The sequence below is a fragment of the Saimiri boliviensis genome, chromosome 15, assembly GCF_048565385.1.
Source record: "Saimiri boliviensis isolate mSaiBol1 chromosome 15, mSaiBol1.pri, whole genome shotgun sequence".
Taxonomy (NCBI): domain Eukaryota; kingdom Metazoa; phylum Chordata; class Mammalia; order Primates; family Cebidae; genus Saimiri; species Saimiri boliviensis.
The window spans coordinates 40,718,960-40,736,546 of NC_133463.1; the positions used below are offsets into that span (position 1 = coordinate 40,718,960).

Below are 17,587 nucleotides of genomic sequence, written 5' to 3' on the forward strand. Positions count from 1 at the left end.
ATTTTTTTAACAGGTGGATAATACACATACATTTAAATATGCACGATTTCATTTTACTTGTGTTATCATTTTGGGACACACATCCCCCCATTTTAGTTACATTAATAACTATAGTTATTAACACGATACTGTTATTTTAAGGAGAAAACGCAGGGCAGCAAATTGCATTGGAATAGGTTTCCTGATTATAAGACGGATTCATGTCATTCTTTCCTCATGGTTCTCTGGGTTTCATTTATGATCAGCATACTTGCTGCATATAATTTCATAAACAGTGCTGATGAGAACCATGTTCTAGTTCAAGTCTGGTCACTAACTCTGTGACTGTGTGACACTGAAAGTTGCTTAATCCTGCTCTGATTTCACCTCCCCTCTGCCCCTGCTCCCTTCCCCTCCCCCACACTGTTGATCCCTACCAGTGGAGCTAATGAACTGAACACTGTGAAAAGCAGTTATTCTCATGAAAACAGAAACAAAAGCAGCCTATCAATACATGGCACAGTGGAGTGAGAACAATGTCCACAACTTCTGAAAATAATGACAGGATGAGGACACAGGGAATTCTGAATCACTCTACACTAAATAGGCTGAGAGGAAGAATGCAAGGAAAAGTCTGCTGGTACTTACCATTAAAGCAATTACAGATGTCTTCATGAGTTACATAGGAAAATGTGCTGTCGTAGGAGTTAAGGAACAACATTTATATCAAGCCCTAGGCATTTAAAGTAAAGATAATACATCTGAAGGTCAAAATAACTAAATCACCATATGCACAGAGGGACTGCCACACATGGACAGATTAAAAAAGAAGTCTAGGCCAGGTATGGTGGCTCACGCCTGCAATCCCAGCACTTTGGGAGGCTGAAGTTGGCAGATCACCTAAAGTCAGGAGTTTGAGACCAGCCTGGCCAACATGGTGAAACCTCGTCTCTACTAAGCATACAAAATTAGCTGGGCTTGGTGGCACATTCCTGTAATCCCAGCTACTCAGGAAGCTGAGGCAAGAGAATCGCTTGAACCCAGAGGCAGAGGTTGTGGTAAGCTGAGATTGTACCATTGCACTCCAGCCTGGGCAACAAGAGTAAAACAACATTAAAAAAAAAAAAAGAAGAAGTCTAGTTTAGAAAGGCAAAGACAATCAAAAGAGTTCCCATCCTTTGCTCTTAGAAGAAGCCATCCCGATTTTTGTAACATTTGAGGACCCTAAGGAGAGAGATGGAAAGCAGTACACATTCTTCACAGAGGCAAGCGCTACTGGGGGAAGGGGATGGATGGGGAAAGGAAGGCCATCAGCAACCAGATCAGCTTCCACATCAAGGATCTTCTGGGATCATTGTTTTTTGTTCTTGTATGAAATGGTCAGTCCAGTCTGGCCACTAGAGGAGAAGCTCAGAAAAACAAAGTTTATTATACTCACAGGTCCTAGTGACAGGAGACAAGGTAGGCTACTCAGGGCCATGTGGTTAAGACACCAAGGTTGTCAGGAGGCAGAAGACAGGAGTGAGGGGAAAGCAGAAGCTCAGAGCTTTTATTGGGGTTTCCTTGGGGAAAGAAATGCAGGGTGGCCAGGTGTGGTGGCTCACTCCTGTAATCCCAGCACTTTGGAAGGCCAAGGTGGGTGGATGGATCTCTTGAGGTAGGGAGTTCAAGACCAGCCTGATCATATGCACAAAGGGATTGCCACACATGGACATGTAAAAAAAAGAAGTCTAGTCTAGAAAGTCTAGTCTAGAATTGGTGAAACCCATCTTTACTAAAATACAAAAATTAGCTGGGCATAGTGGTGAGTGCATGTAATCATAGATAATCCAGAGGCTTAGGCAGAAGAATTGCTTAAACCGGGGGGTAGGCAGGGTGGAGGGGATAGAGGGGTGAAAGTTGCAGTGAGCGGAGATTGCACCACTGCACTCCAGCCCGGGTGACAGAGCAAGACTCCGTGGGTGGCAGGGGTGGGAGGAAAAAATGCAGGGTGGGGCGAACACTTTACCATTAGCTGGTTTGGATAATTTCGGTTTGTCTGAGATGGAGTTTGCTCTGTTGCCCAAGCTGGAGTGCAGTGGTGTGATCTAGGCTCCTTGCAGCCTCTGCCTCCTAGGTTCAAGCAGTTCTCCTGTCTTAGCCTCCCTAGTAGTTGGGATTACAGGCATGCGTTGCCATGCTTGGCTAATGTCTGTACTTTCAGTAGGGATGGGGTTTCACCATGTTGGCCAGGCAGGTCTCGAACTGACTTCAGGAGTTCGGTCTTGAACTCCTGGGTCAACCTACCTTGACTTCCCAAAGTGCTGGGATTACAGGCGTGAGCCACTGCGCCTGGCCTAGTTTGGATAAATTTGGTGGGCTCTAAGCTATGCAGGTAGTCCCTAGTTGTCTGGTACCTGGCCCTGGGATAATTAAGGCAGAGGAATATTGCCACCTGGGGTGTATGGGTGGGAGAGAGGAGGTCTGGACCTGGACTGGTTCATTTATATATCAAAGGCATGCTTGTAGCTGAGCTCTTGCTGTTTCTAAGAAGTGGCTAGTCCCATGATGGGCACTCTCCTCAGCAAGAAACGTTTAATGAGATGTCAAAATACCATATACCATAATACACACAGACACACACACACACACACACACACCCCACAATCACATAATCATGGTTTGGGGCATGGGCAGTGGCCAGCATCTTGTAAAGCAGGGCAGCAAAATCCAAGATAAAATAGATCAATGGCTTTTGAATTTCAAGGCTCCACAGGACACGGCTTGAAAACTCTCATTGTTTTCAAACAGTTGAGTGGCTCTGATCCATAGGAAGGAAATAACAAATGAGATCATGAACTTCTTCACCAAATACATGGAAAACATGAAAAGTAAATTATATTGTATACATTAGTCAAAATTTCATGAGGTGCTACAAGGTAAAATGTGGTTAATTTCTTTAAGAGTACAGGTAAGTTCATAAACTAAGAGAATCACAGATTCTCTCTCTAGAGAAGACAGTAGTTTGTAAGAAACACATGGATATATCAATAATGTTTTTCCCCCAATATTATATGATAGGTACATACGACAGACCACTGTTCTCCAGTGGGAACTATTTTGGGGTTCATATTAGGCGGAAAGTATCAAGGATTGATTGTGGACACATATCTCATCTTTAAATGAAAATTTTTCAAAACTTTGAGAGCTGCTGAATTTTATACTTTTTTTTTTTTTTTTTTTTTTAATTTTTTAAAAGATGGGGTTTCCCCATGATGGCCAGGCTGGTCTTGAACTCCTGACCTCAGGTGATCCACCCACCTCGGCCTCCCAAAGTGCTAGGATTACAGGCGTGAGCCACCATGCCCTGCCTGAATTTTATACTTGTATAGTTATTTTTAAATGCTTATGCACTTAACAGTGGCTTCTAATATTCACAGATCCCCTAAGCACTTTGGCTAGCATACTGCATTCTATGAATAGGTAGACCAAGAGTTGACTAATCTCTTTTCCCCCTCAGTGCAACACAGTAATAATGCTAATGGATATGTACTATATAACTTAAGGTAACATTTAAAAAATATTAGTATATAAGAAAATTACAAAATTAAAATGTTATATTCACTTATAAAACTTAATTGTCTAAAAACAGTTAAAGTGACCTTCAGACTGAAATAACATACACATACATATTCCAAAGCTTTATGTATATTCATGACTTATTTTAAAGGATATCTATTATTAATGGAGTCATCCATTACATTTTTGATGCTTTGCTGTAGCCACAACTTCTGCTGATCAAGTTCTCTTTCCTTCAGTTCTAGATCTTCAATTTCAGTTTTAAGATATCTTAATCTATCTATGACTTCCTTAGTATTACAGCCAGCACCTACACCTCTTAAAAACATGAGAATTAATATCCTCAGTATGAGATCTGTTAATATTACTTAATTTTTACTGTAATAAAACTAACAGTAATATATTCAAGACAAAAGTCTTTACATTTAAAATCAAGCACTAAAATCCTTAAAAATTTTAAACACCATACCTCTTGCTTAGAAAATTTATTGATAGGAACAACCAAATTACAAATATTCTCAATCTTCTCTAGAGTTTTTTTTTTTTTGTCATCTGGAAGACCAGACTGGTTGGTGACTGGGTGCCAAAAGAGTGTGCTCCACAGTCACACCGAGCAGTCTCAGGATGTGACTGAGGTGCTGGTAAAATAAATTACAACTTTTGTAGTATTTTGGTAGCATTTTGGCTAAAAAATAAAAACAAAAAATTATAGTCAAAGGGGACACATTAGAAGAACAGAAATTCTTGGTTATATTCAAACGTATAACCAGGCCATAATTAATGACAACATGCATTTCAATCAATTGCTACTTACAAAGTGCAAATTCCTATGAAAGTAGTCCTTGCTCTCAAGGAGGAGTAAAGAGTTAGGGAGAGATTAATACAAGACAGTATGCAATGTGTGCCAAATGAGTAATAGTTGGAGGGAGAAAGTAAGATTTGAACTTTAACAGTGAAAATCCAACATGCAAGAGAGCAAGGGAACACCCCACCATAGGAGTGACAAAGGGGCCCAGAGAGGTGTGCTCAGGGAAAACTGAGGGGCCTAGTGAAATAGAGGATTTCGGAGAGATAAACATTGGAAAGGTCAAGTTTTATAGACTTGGAGTAGAATAAAGGTTTTAGAAGAGGGCGCTTTGTAACTTACTTCCACTGGATACTGTTTTTTGACTTTTTTTCAATCAAGTCAATTCCTTCTAAGACATTGGTAATATCATAAATTCTCCTTTTTTGCCTCACAGCCAAAGTATCAGCAGCCTGTTTAGGAAAGATAAAGAGAACAGTGAAATGAAGGACAAATCATATTTTAGAGCCAAAAAGGGTTATTAAGTCCACAGCAAGTCCAATCCTAAATTTGACCCAGTCAGTTGCTTGGGGACAATAGCTGAGCATGTTCAAAGGATCTCCCAAACACTGCGAATACCAAAGAAATTATTCCATTTAAAAGCTAGCAGATGTTGGAATAGAAAAAGAAATTAAGGTCATGACACAAAGCCGGCAAAAATAAAAGAACACAATAAGAATACTTTGTGTCACCTTCTGGACTAATCCTGAGGCGGAGCTACTAATTGTCTATCCATGTCACCTCCTATCTTATTTCTCTGTTCATAAACAGTCTCATCTAAAGACAGCCTTACTTATTTTTTAAAATTTTAAAGAATTACATTTCAGCAATTTATTTTCATAAGGAAGATATTTGGGATATTTGGAACTATATGCATACTCATAATACTATGAAATAAATATCTGTATTTTTAAAACTCATAATGAAAACACAGGAATGAATTATGCCATCCTAACACAAAGCATAAAATCAAGAAATCAGAATCAATAGCTCAAGATTGTACTAGCAACTATTACACAAAAACTTTGTTGTTGCATTCACATTAGATAAGATCAACAAAAACAATATATGCTCTCATGAATGAATTAAAGAACACTGTACAATTCCTCTGATTAGTTCCAATTCACGTTTTTGATGTTTGTTCCCAAAAGAACAAAGAGAAGTTTTCAGAGTGTACTAGACAATAGCCTATTTTGACTGTGGAGCTATATTTTAATATTCATGGTAGTTATGAATATGTCTCTACTGACAATTTTCAGCATATTATCTAAAATAGCTAAATAAACAGGATTTAGCTTAGCATAATTGGTTAACAGCTCTCCAGAGAGCATCACTACTTGATTGTGTAAAAACCTAGACTTCTACAAAAGCCCAGCACAGCACAGTATTTGCAATCTGGACCTGCCTTCGTCCAGGAGCAGGTGCCACTGACAGCTATACTCACTGTACAGGCGTTTGGGATCTTAAGTGAAATGTCAGTTCTCTCAGACCATTTTTGTATATATGCCACCAAAACCCCTGGGTTACTACTGTCATCATTCTGGCCTTCCTCAGGAAGGGGATTCATGACTCTGTGGACCAGGAGAGTAAGCAGGGTGGCAGAAGAAGGAAAAATTGGAGAGTGGGGCTCTTTGTTCTCCAACTCTAAGTTGGCACTGTCTCTTCTAGAGAACCAGAAAATTAACAGTAGGATTAGCCATGGTTTGTTTCACTGATATCTTCTTCCCTTGTACTTAGCAATTCTCTACTTGTTTTATCTACTTTCATAGAATGTTTACTCTTGACTTCAAGGCTGTTTTTATGAAGAGCAATAGACAACTGCAAAGTTTACTGTACAGATCTGAAGCTGAGGTTTCATTTCTCACTTTCCTTTCTCTAGAGAAGTAACTCAGACAACTCCAAGCCATGGCTCTGTATTATTGGTATCTATGTACTCACACACAAAAGCATTCACAGCCATAGCAACAGCACACTGGTTTTGGTATTAGAACATGTTTGTATGAACCAGACCACAAAAGCTAGCCCAGGTCACTAGACAAACTGCCATGAGATTTAACTTTTCAGCTCAGTTTTAAAAAGGTATCTCATTTATCATTTATGTTTATTACTGCTTAACAATCACAACATTTAACCCTTGATTTCTAAAACTAAACATTATTTCTCAAATACTTTACTATCTAAGTATGTAAATATGTAAATGACCAACATGTACAGATCATATGTAAAAGTCCTAGAGGCTTTTATTTAGAAGTCCCCCCCCCCTTTTTTTTTTTGGTCAGCGTCTCCCTCTCTTGCCCAGGCTGGAGTGCAGTGGTGTGATTTTGGCTCACTGCAACCACTGCCACCCAGGTTCAAGTGATTCTTCTGCCTCAGCCTCCCAAGTAGCTGGACTACAGGTGCACACCACCATGCCTGGCTAATTTTTGTATTTTTAGAAGAGACAGAGTTTCACCATGTTGACCAGGCTGGTCTCGAACTCTTGACTCCAGCGGATCCACCTGCCTCGAACTCCCAAAAGGGCTGTGATTACAGGCATGAGCCACTGTGCCCAGCCAGTCCCATCATTCTTAAGAGGTTCTGAAGCTAGACACACTGAGATCCAATCCCAGGGCCAAAACTTCCTATCTTCAGCTGGCCTCATTGTAAGCTCACTAAACCTCATTTCCTGTTTCATAAAATGGTATGAAAGAAGTATTGTGGGAATTAAACTGGATAATCTTAGCACAATGTCTACTGCATAGTATTACTTAAATGTTGGCTAGTCAGCCTCATCATTAAATACAGGTTGAAACGGACTGTGGGTAAGATTGTGCTTAAGATTGGTTAAAGGCCGGGCGTGGTGGCTCAAGCCTGTAATCCCAGCACTTTGGGAGGCCGAGGCGGGTGGATCACGAGGTCGAGAGATCGAGACCATCCTGGTCAACATGGTGAAACCCCATCTCTACTAAAAATACAAAAAATTAGCTGGGCATGGTGGCGCGTGCCTGTAATCCCAGCTACTCAGGAGGCTGAGGCAGGAGAATTGCCTGAACCCAGGAGGCGGAGGTTGCAGTGAGCCAAGATCGTGCCATTGCACTCCAGCCTGGGTAACAAGAGTGAAACTCTGTCTCAAAAAAAAAGATTGGTTAAAGTCTATGTGTATACAGACCTAACTTGTTTTACACAGTGTTTGAAAAAGTTGTGTGTGAATTCTGTAAAAGCTTTATTAAATAATTTGGGGCTTTAATACCTAACAGAATCATATCATGAATCTCTACCACTACCATCATCACCACTACTTTCCTCCATTAATTTAACACCAGAATGTTCCAGGCTTGGTTCTGGGTCTTAAAGATAGAGTCATGACAGAACAAAGTCCCTGCCCTCAAAGGAGGGAATTTAATAATATACAAAGAATTATGTTTGGAGAGAATGCAGGCAAGAGTAAGGTGCTATATCAGTAGGATTTTCAGGCAAAGAGCTCTCCGACAAGGTGACATTTGAACATCTGAATGGAGCAGGAGGCCCCTATGAATGTTTGGTGGCAGAACATTCTGGTCAGAGGAAGCAGCAAGCACAAAGGCTCTGAAGTGTGAAGGGTGCTTAGCTCCTTCAAGGAGAAGCAGCTAGGCCAGTGTAGCCAGAATAACGAGATGGGAAATGAAAAAAGGAGATAAAGACAGGAAAGGAGGCCAAGAAGACGACGATGGAATAATCCATGCAGGAGATGGTAGTGGCTTGGATGGAGTGGGTAGCTATGAAGATGGTGAAAAATGGTAAGATTCTGGATATATTTTGAATGTATGGCAGGCAAGGAGCAGGTCCCTAGAGAGGAATCAGAAGTGACTTCAGTTTTTGCTAAGAGCAATTACAGATAAGGAACATTGTAGAAGGAACCAGTTTGGGCCACTGGAAATAAACTGACCTTGGGCAGGGAGAAATCAAGGAGACCACTGGACATGACAGTGTGTGGGTTAGGGGAGAGATCCAAGCTAGATACATAAATTCAGTAGTCTTTAGTGAACAGACATTTTATACTACAAGAGGGAATCCACTAGTTTGACATAGAAGGTGAGCATAGAAGGGAAGGGGGCTGAAGAACCCGACTCTGGGGAAGTTTAAAGTCTAGGAAATGAGGAGCAACCTGCCACTGAAGTCAGAGGAAAAGCAGAAAGTGTGGGGTCCTGGAATCCAAGGGAAGAGAATGTAAGAAAGTGTGACTATGTCAAGTACTGCTGTTAGAGGAAGTCAGAACTGATCAGTGATTTGTCTTTGGGAAGATCATGGATGACCTTGATCAGAGCTGTTTTGGCAGAGAGGTGGGGCCGAAAGCCTTAATGGAGAAATTTCAAGAAAAAAAGGAAAGCTAGAGTAGACAACTCTTGAAGACTTCTGCTGCAAAGAGGTTCAGAGAAATGGGGCAATATTTGTAGGGAACTTGGGGGTCTCCAGGAAGAACTAGTTTTTTCCCCCCTTTTTTCCTTTTAAAGATGGGAGCTATTTCAACATGTGAGTATGCTGATTGGAATGATCTGGTAAAGAAGGAAGAGGAATGATTAACAATACAGAAGAAAGAAGGGACAACTGCTAAAGAGATGGCCATAGGTTGGCGGGGGGCGGGGTGGGGGTGGAATCTGAATTCAGTAAGTGAGGAATTGGCCTTAGATAATAACAGGGCATATTAACAGACCACGTAGGGAGAAAGGTCAGACTTTCCTTCTGGTTGATTTTTATTTTTTTATTCTCTCATCAGCATTGGGATGGGGGAGAAAGGAAGGGAGCTATTAATAGTTGAGAGGAGAGGAGAAAATGTGAAATACTCACATAAAAAAGCAAGACAATAGGTAGCATGGAAGGAATGCTGGACAGCAGTACTGGCCTCTTTGTAGTTGGTGGTCATGAATTTAAAGTGAGACTTACCAGCATTATTTGGCATTTTCCTCCAGTCCTGGACAACTGCCTGAGTACAGACAAGGTGTAGGTGGGAAGCAGTCAAGTCACCATTGCCATCCCATGCTTGCCACTCTAACTGCTGAATAAGTACACGTGTCTTAATCACATTTACTCTAAAAGGTTACATTTACTCTCATAGGATTTTACCTATACAGCCATAAAGGAAGCATCTAATTGTATCACATCAACTCACTTTACAGAAAAAACAAAAGTATTCCTCTGAAAGAATTAGATCTCCCCTCCAAATATTAAATCCTTTTCTGAAAATATGATGACCAAAGGTGAACAAAGCAATGTCTATAGGCAGAACAAAACTAAAGCTTGCAATGTTTTTAAGAGGTACTCCAGACAAATAAACCAGGAAAGCTGGGACAGGTAGTCCGTAAGTGCTACAAATGGCTTTAATAATCATGGGGCCACATCTCTTCATTTGAACAAATGAGTCCACTAAGACCCAGTATTAACTATGTGTAGGGAGAGACATTATTTGTTAGCTTTATTTGAGTCAGGATTAGCAGAGGCTCATTGGCTCAGGGTTGTTCTTCTGATGGAGCACAATGTTGTATTAAAAAGGCTAATGTCAAAACGATAATAGGAAACATGCTGTCCTTCGGGTTCCCCATTTGCAAAGAAGGTACTTTATTTGCTGTCTTCCAAAATCACAAAATTAAATACATGTGCACTCAACATGTTAGCTACTGTGATTCAGAAACTAACACTACAATGAAGTGGGCCAGAATCCCAAAATAAAAAATGTACAACTAAAGTACTATATAAAACCAATCAGTTCCACTTGAAAATAAGATGGGAAGGACCCCAAATGATGTTCCAAAATTGCCTATAGAGTATTTTTTTTTTTTTTTGAGACAGAGTTTCGCTCTTGTTACCCAGGCTGGAGTGCAATGGCGCGATCTCGGCTCACCGCAACCTCCGCCTCCTGGGTTCAGGCAATTCTCCTGCCTCAGCCTCCTGAGTAGCTGGGATTATAGGCACGTGCCACCATGCCCAGCTAATTTTTTGTATTTTTAGTAGAGATGGGGTTTCACCATGTTGACCAGGATGGTCTCGATCTCTTGACCTCGTGATCCACCCGCCTCAGCCTCCCAAAGTGCTTATAGAGTATTTTAATGAGAATTTTACAAAAGCAAAAATGGAAAGAACTTGCTTTCAACTGAGCCATATGGTACTTTATGTTGATCTATTCCATGATGCGGTTTGGACTAATTATTACCTAATTTTAAAAACTGTTAAAAATAATTTATATCTTTAGATGTTAATGCAGAATATTTGATTTCAATCCACGATTAAGAGGAACCTTTTATAAGGCAGTAACAGGATGATTATGGAATAGAATCTTACGGAGACATTATCTAACTTAATGCTCATGGCAGCTTTGGTGTTCTCCCTGTTATATTGGAAACAGATTCACAGAGCTAATGAATGATCCAGGTGAAATTTAGCATTAGCTGCATATTCACAAAATACATTTGTGGTAAAACATTTTCAAATGTACTTATATAATTTCAAATGAGTTTAAATAAATTTGGTGCACACCCAAAAGTTTCCAAGTTCTGAAACTACAATGAATATCCAATTCAAATAACAATGGTCTACAGGAAGTTTCATATAAAGTGTATAAAATGGCCTGAAAAAAAACTAGGAAGATCTTAATTTACACTTATTTATTTATTCAAAAATAATAAATGGTAACAAAAAATTGCATACTTGTCTAAAGCTCTGTGACTGTGACCAACACCTGATAGAATGAGGTTTAAAAAATGAAATCGTACCTAAAGTATACAAAAAATTATAAGAGGTAGAAAAATGAGAGATTACTTAAGGTGGGAGCAAGCAGAAAACAGTTCCTGGAGAAGGCCACTCTGTGTTTTCAATGGGTCTGTAGGGGCTACCAAATCAATAAGGAAACTAAATATGAAAGAATAAATAACTTACTTTAAAGACACAAAGTGCTCCCTCAGGAAGCAGTGTGTTTCAATTCCCAGTCAATACCCTATGACAAGGGAATCTCTCCTTAAAAAGTCTTCAGGAGTCTCGTCAATCCATACTAACTGCTGCTGTACTCAATATTTTTGAAATGCATAAGCTTTACTTTTTCTTTTTTCTTTTTATTTTGAGATGGAGTCTTACCCTGTCACTCAGGCTGTAGTGCAGTGGCGCAATCTTGGCTCACTGTAACCTCCGCCTTCTGGGTTCAAGAGATTCTCCTGCCTCAGCCTCCCCAGCAGCTGGGACTACAGGTGCGCCCCACCACGCCCAGCTTATTTTTGAATTTTTAGGAGAGATGGGCTTTCACCACATTGACCAGGCTGGTCTCGAACTCCTGACCTCATGATCCATCCACCTCGGCCTCCCAAGCTGCAGGGATTACAGGCATGAGCCACCACACCCAGCCTTTTTTCTATAATTTTTAATAAGCTTTGCATAAGCTTTTAAAAAGAAATTCATTTCTGTGGTCTTACTCAAATCACCTAAGATGATTCAAATGAAAAAAGATATTTGACAAAGTACCTGTTTAACTAGAAAAATAATGCTGAACCTTAGAAATCTATAAATTTTTAAGATCTACAGCAGGTGTCCCCAAACTACGGCCCGCGGGCCGCATGCGCCCCCCTGAGGCCATTTATCTGGCCCCACGCCGCACTTCAGGAAGGGGCACCTCTTTCATTGGTGGTCAGTGAGAGGAGCACAGTATGTGGTGGCCCTCCAACGGTCTGAGGGACAGTGAACTGGCTCCCTGTGTAAAAAGTTTGGGGACGCCTGATCTAGAGATTGCTTGCCTATGTTTTCAGTTGCATACTTTGAAAATTCTCTTGGCTGATGCAGTGGCTCATGCCTGTAATCCTAGCACAGGAGGCCAGAAGTAGAAGGATCGCTTGAGCCCAGTAGTTGGAGAGCAGCCTGGGTAACATAGAGCAACCCCCTCTCTACAAAAAAAAAAATTAAAAAATTAGCCAGGCATGTTGGTGCATGCCTGCAGTTCCAGCTATTTGGGAGGCTACAGTTGGAGGGTCACTGGAACCCAGGAGGTTGAGGCTGCAGTGAATCATGACTGCACCACTGCACTCTAGCCTGGGTGACACAGTGAGACCCTGTCTGAAAAAAGAAAATAAAAGAAAAAAAATTCTCTTAAGTATTAACTTCCTAAAACAGGAGCAAGATTAAATGTGCATCTCTTATTTTACTACTGAGATTTGCACCTCCATATTTAACATCACTCTGTCAGCAACACAGCATAAAGCTTAGGAACATGGGCCCTGAGTAGGTCCCACTTATTAGCTGTGTGGCCCTGGGCAAGCTACTTAGCCTGAAATTCCTCATCTGTACGATAACTGTGAAGATACTGTTTCTGTAAGGATTAAATGAGTATGATATTTGAAACAGAAGAGTGCCTGGCATGGCCGGGTGTAGTAGCTCACGCCTGTAATGCCAGCACTTTGGAAGGCCAAGGCAGGTGGATCACCTGAATTCAGGAGTTCCAGACCAGCCTGGGCAACATGGCAAAACCCTGTGTCTACTAAAAATATAAAAGTTATTTGGGCATGGTGTTGGGTGCCTGTAATCCCAGCTGCTTGGGAGGCTGAGGCAGGAAAATTGCTTGAACGTGGGAGGCGGAGGTTGCAGTGAGCCGAGATTGCGCCTCTGCACTCCAGCCTGGGCAACAGAGTGAAACTCCATCTCAAAAAATAAAAAAATAAAAAATAAAGAAAAGTGCCTGGCACAAGATAAAGCAAATTTGCATTATCTATTACCACTATTTTTGATCCAATTTCTCACCTAAAGTAGTAAGGAAACATCAGTCCGTAAAAGGTATATCACAAAATGTAACCCAACATCCCTTATCTAGGTGGTATAACTCACTAACAATTTAGAATACCGTCAAGCACAAAGTGACAGGAAAAAAAGGCTTCTGAAGGGCAAAACTAAATATAAAAGGCATATTTTTCTACTTCAAACAGTTAGCCCCAGTTGGAATTTATTTACTCTTAATTTTAAGTCCATAGAAGAATTACTGAGACATTATGAGGCACCTGAGCAGCAATCAAAGCACAAGAGGAAAGCTATAAAAGGACCAAAAAAAATTCGCAAAGCATACAGAGTTGAGGCCACTGGGCATGGCAGTAGTCCAACATACTTCAAAAGTTTCAAGGCTATCACTTCCAAAGAATACAAAAAGCAATGTTCATCATGACTATCTTGAATTACCAAAAAGGTGAAATCATATACAGTAATTTCAGCATAAGAAGACAAGGATGTGTATAATGCATTTAAAAAATTTTTCAACCCAAAATGGCTAAATGTTGAAAATTAGAAATGTTATTAATAGAGACAACTTTGGCTGAGCATGGTAGCTCATGCCTGTAGTCTCAGCACTTTTGGAGGCTGAGGTGGAAGAACTGCTTGAGCCTGGGAGTTCAAGACCAGCTTAGGCAACAAAGAGAGACACCGTCTTTACAAAAAATTTTAAAAATTAAAAAATAAAGAGGGCTGACCACAGTGGCTCACACCTGTAAGCTCAGCACTTTGGGAGGTCAAGGCAGGTGGATCACAAGGTCAGTAGTTCGAGACCAGCCTGACCAACGTGATAAAACCCCATCTCTACTAAAAATACAAAAATTAACTGGGTGTGGTGGTGCACCAGTGACTCAGAATGCTGAGGCAGGAGAATTGCTTGAACCTTGGAGGTGGAGGTTGCAGTGAGCCGAGATTGTGCCACTGCACTGCAGCCTGGGAGACACAGCAAGACTGTCTCAAAAAAAGCAGACCAAAAAACCCCAAAAAGATAAACCTCAGCTAATCAGAAAACTCAGTTATACACAAAATCTCATTGCCCACAAGATAACAAATGTTGTCAGGAACCTAGACTTGTCATATTCAAGAAAAATGTGCTAGACAGAATCTACTAGAATGTACATGGATTTTAAAATAACTAAAAAGTCTTGAAGAAATTATAGTGAATATGAACTATGATTTGTGTTTACCCCAACTTTCATGTTAGCTGCCTTCATAACTGCCCAACAGCCCATTCTCAAAACTGATTAAAACCCCCCAAACTTACTGGCAACACATACACACAAACACACATGCATATATAGCAAAATGTCAAAAATGTTCTTCATTGGGTAGGAACTTATAAATGCTATATATATATAGAATAAATAAAACTATTTTACTATCTCAATAATTAAAACGTAAAAGAAAACATAAAAACCACAAAATAAAACATGGACAAAAGCTAGAGTTCACACACACACACACACACACACACACACACACAAAGTTAACATGCTTGAAAAAGTTTTCAAACTTTTAATGAGTGAATAAAGGAATAATAATCAAAGGAGTACACATTAAAACAATAAAAATGTATCTATACAAAGGCTTATAGATGAATTCATAGCAGTATTCATAACAGCCAAAAAGTTAGGAGAGTAAATGTATTCATATACAAAGTGTGGTACATCCTTAAAACAAAATACCACTCCAGGATAGGAAGGAATGAATCTCAAAAAGATGCCAAGTGAAAGAAGCTAAGCACAGAGTACATATGGTGTGATTCCACTGACATGAAACTCTAGAAAAGAGTATTCCAATTCACAGGAAAGAAAGCAGAGCAATGGTTGCTTGGAACTGAGGGTGAAGTTGAGGGCTGACTGGGAGGAGTCAAAAGGGCACTGTTTGGGGTGATAGGAATGTTCTACATCTGATTGATGGTCATTCAGGTTCAAGTATCTATCAAAACTCAACTGTTCACTTAGAAGCATTTTATTGATTAATTGACTGAGACAGAGTCTCTCTGTCACCCAGGCTGGAATGTAGTGGCATGATCTGGGCTCACTGCAACCTCCACCTCCTGGGTCCAAGCAATTCTCCTGCCTAAGCCAAGTAGCTGGATTACAGGCACCCACCACCAGACCTAGCTAATTTTTTTATTTTTAGTAGAGATGGGGCTTCACCATGTTGGCCATACTGGTCTACAACTCCTGACCACAAATGATTTGCCCACTCAGCCTCCCAAAGTGCTGAGACTACAGGTGTGAGCCACTGCACCTGTCCAGGAGCATTTTAATGTATGTAAATTATATCTATAAAGTTGACTGAAAAAAATATTATTAATTACTTTTTAAATTGCAAAATATGAAAAAATACTGAACATTTTATGTATGTATCCATCTATGCATCTGTCATTTATCCAACAAACACTTCAATGTAGCATTTACTGTGTGCCAGATACTGTTTAAGTGCTTTAAAAGTAAAAACTTATTTTGATAACGTCTTTAATCATAACCACATCAGGTAGGTGATATTATTGTCCCATTATTGCAAACGACGAAACCAAGTCTCAGTAACTTGCTCAAGGGCACTAAACATTATAAAGTCAAGACATAAACTCAGAGCTGCCATACTACTTCTGATACCGTGAGATGGTTGGTCAAAATCATATGCTGCTATTAGACTGAAAACTAATTTCATCTTTTTGTAATTTGACACATTAAAGGACTTAAAAATGGTTATGTAGTATCACATGACACTGGTTAGAAAAAAAAATGATGATTCTGCTCTGCTCCAATAATTCTTTAGTATAGACTGTCTAAAATTCCAAAATGTTTTCTGGAACATGACTTCTGTTACTAAAACCAGTGGACACTATAAAGTTCTGTTGTGTCCTCTGTAGCACTTGACACTGGTTGGCTACTCCCTCTTACCTAAAACACCATTCCCTGGTCTTGCTGCTACCATATCCTCAGGTTTTTCTTGTCTTATTTTCCCTTTCTTCTGCCCTCTGCTAATGAACCACTAGTGTTTCACGGAGTTCCATTCTTATTCCTCTTTATGCAAAAACAATGTTCCTTACATAAACTTCATAAATCAACCACATCCAAGTCAAACTGGAAGCCCTCAACTTTATTTTGGGTTCCAAACCTGTAATTCCCATAGGCTGCCAGAGACCTACTCTAGGGTGTCCCACAGGTGTCTCATCCATGTCCAGAATTTAATTTGTCTTTCCTCTCAATTATTTCTCCCTTATGATAACTTCTAAATGAAAATCACCACTATCTACTCCGTTGATCAAGCCAGCAATATGGCAGTCATTGATAATTTTTCCTATTCCCATAGACTTAGCACCACGTTCTGTCACTTCCACAGTGTAAAATCACCAGAATCTCTCCATTTCTTATAGTCCCTGTCTGTACACTAGGTTAGGCCGTAAATCTGCTTGCAATCCAATATTCTATTCATACAACAGTCATGTGATTTATAATTTCTCAAATGTACTCACATCTTTCTCTGCCTCTTGGCTCTGGCATATACTGTCTTGCTGACTAGGAATGTCCTCTCACTTAACTCAAAATGAATAGCTATTTGTTGAAAGCTTATAATGGACTGGCTGGGTCAGCATTGGTAACACAGAAGACATAGAAAAACATGGGCAAACAAACAAAGGAATAGATAATTCCATATTGCGATAAAGGATAGTAAGGGAAAAACCCAGGTTGCTGAGAAGGAGAATAAGCAGGAACCTACTTTAGTCACTTTAGACTAAGGAAAGAGTCAGGACAAGCATCTATATGAACTGTATTCCTGTATTCCCTTAGTTTTTCATTGCTAACTGTTACAAATGACCACAAATTTAGTTGTTTAAGACAACACACATTTTTAAAATAAAATTGGCAATTAAAAATTATATATATTTATTGTTTACAAAATGTTGTTTGAAATATGTATACATTGTAGAATGGCAAAATCAAGCCAGTTAATATGCATTATCTCACATACTGATCTTTTTTTGTGGGGGGAACACTCAGAGTCTATTCTCAGCAATTATCAAGAATGCAATATGTTGTTATTAACTATAGCCACCATGATGCCCATTAGATCTCTCAAATTTATTCTTGTCTAACGGAAATTTTGTACCCTTTGACCAACATCTCCCCAAGCTCCTATTAACCACCATCCCATTCTTGGATTCTATGAATTTGACTATTTTAGATTCCCTATATATAAGTGAGATGATGTGATATGTGTCTTTCTGTGCCTGGCTTATATGCTTGGCATAATATCCTCCAGGTTCATCCACAGTGTCAAAAAATGACAGGATTTCCTTTTTTTATGGTTGAATAGTAGCACAAATTTATTATCTTCTAGTTCTGTAGATCAGAAGTCCAAAACGGGCCTCACTGAGCTAAAATCAAAATATTGACAAGGCTGTGCTCCTTCTAAATGCTCTAAGGAAGAATCCATTTCTTTGCCTTT

At 39.8% G+C, this 17,587-nt stretch overlaps 1 protein-coding gene across 2 annotated transcripts in view; it reads right to left on the reverse strand.

The window, feature by feature from the left end:
• E2F5 (E2F transcription factor 5) overlaps positions 1 to 17,587 on the reverse strand; it is a 38,852-nt gene that overhangs the window by 7,558 nt on the left and 13,707 nt on the right. For both annotated transcript variants that reach the window (XM_074386914.1, XM_074386913.1), the window contains exons 2-4: positions 4,685 to 4,794; positions 3,692 to 3,855; positions 628 to 669 (exon numbers count right to left, since the gene is read on the reverse strand). In XM_074386914.1, the coding sequence (XP_074243015.1) occupies positions 628 to 669; positions 3,692 to 3,855; positions 4,685 to 4,794 (316 nt within the window). The remainder of the gene's footprint in view (positions 1 to 627; positions 670 to 3,691; positions 3,856 to 4,684; positions 4,795 to 17,587) is intronic.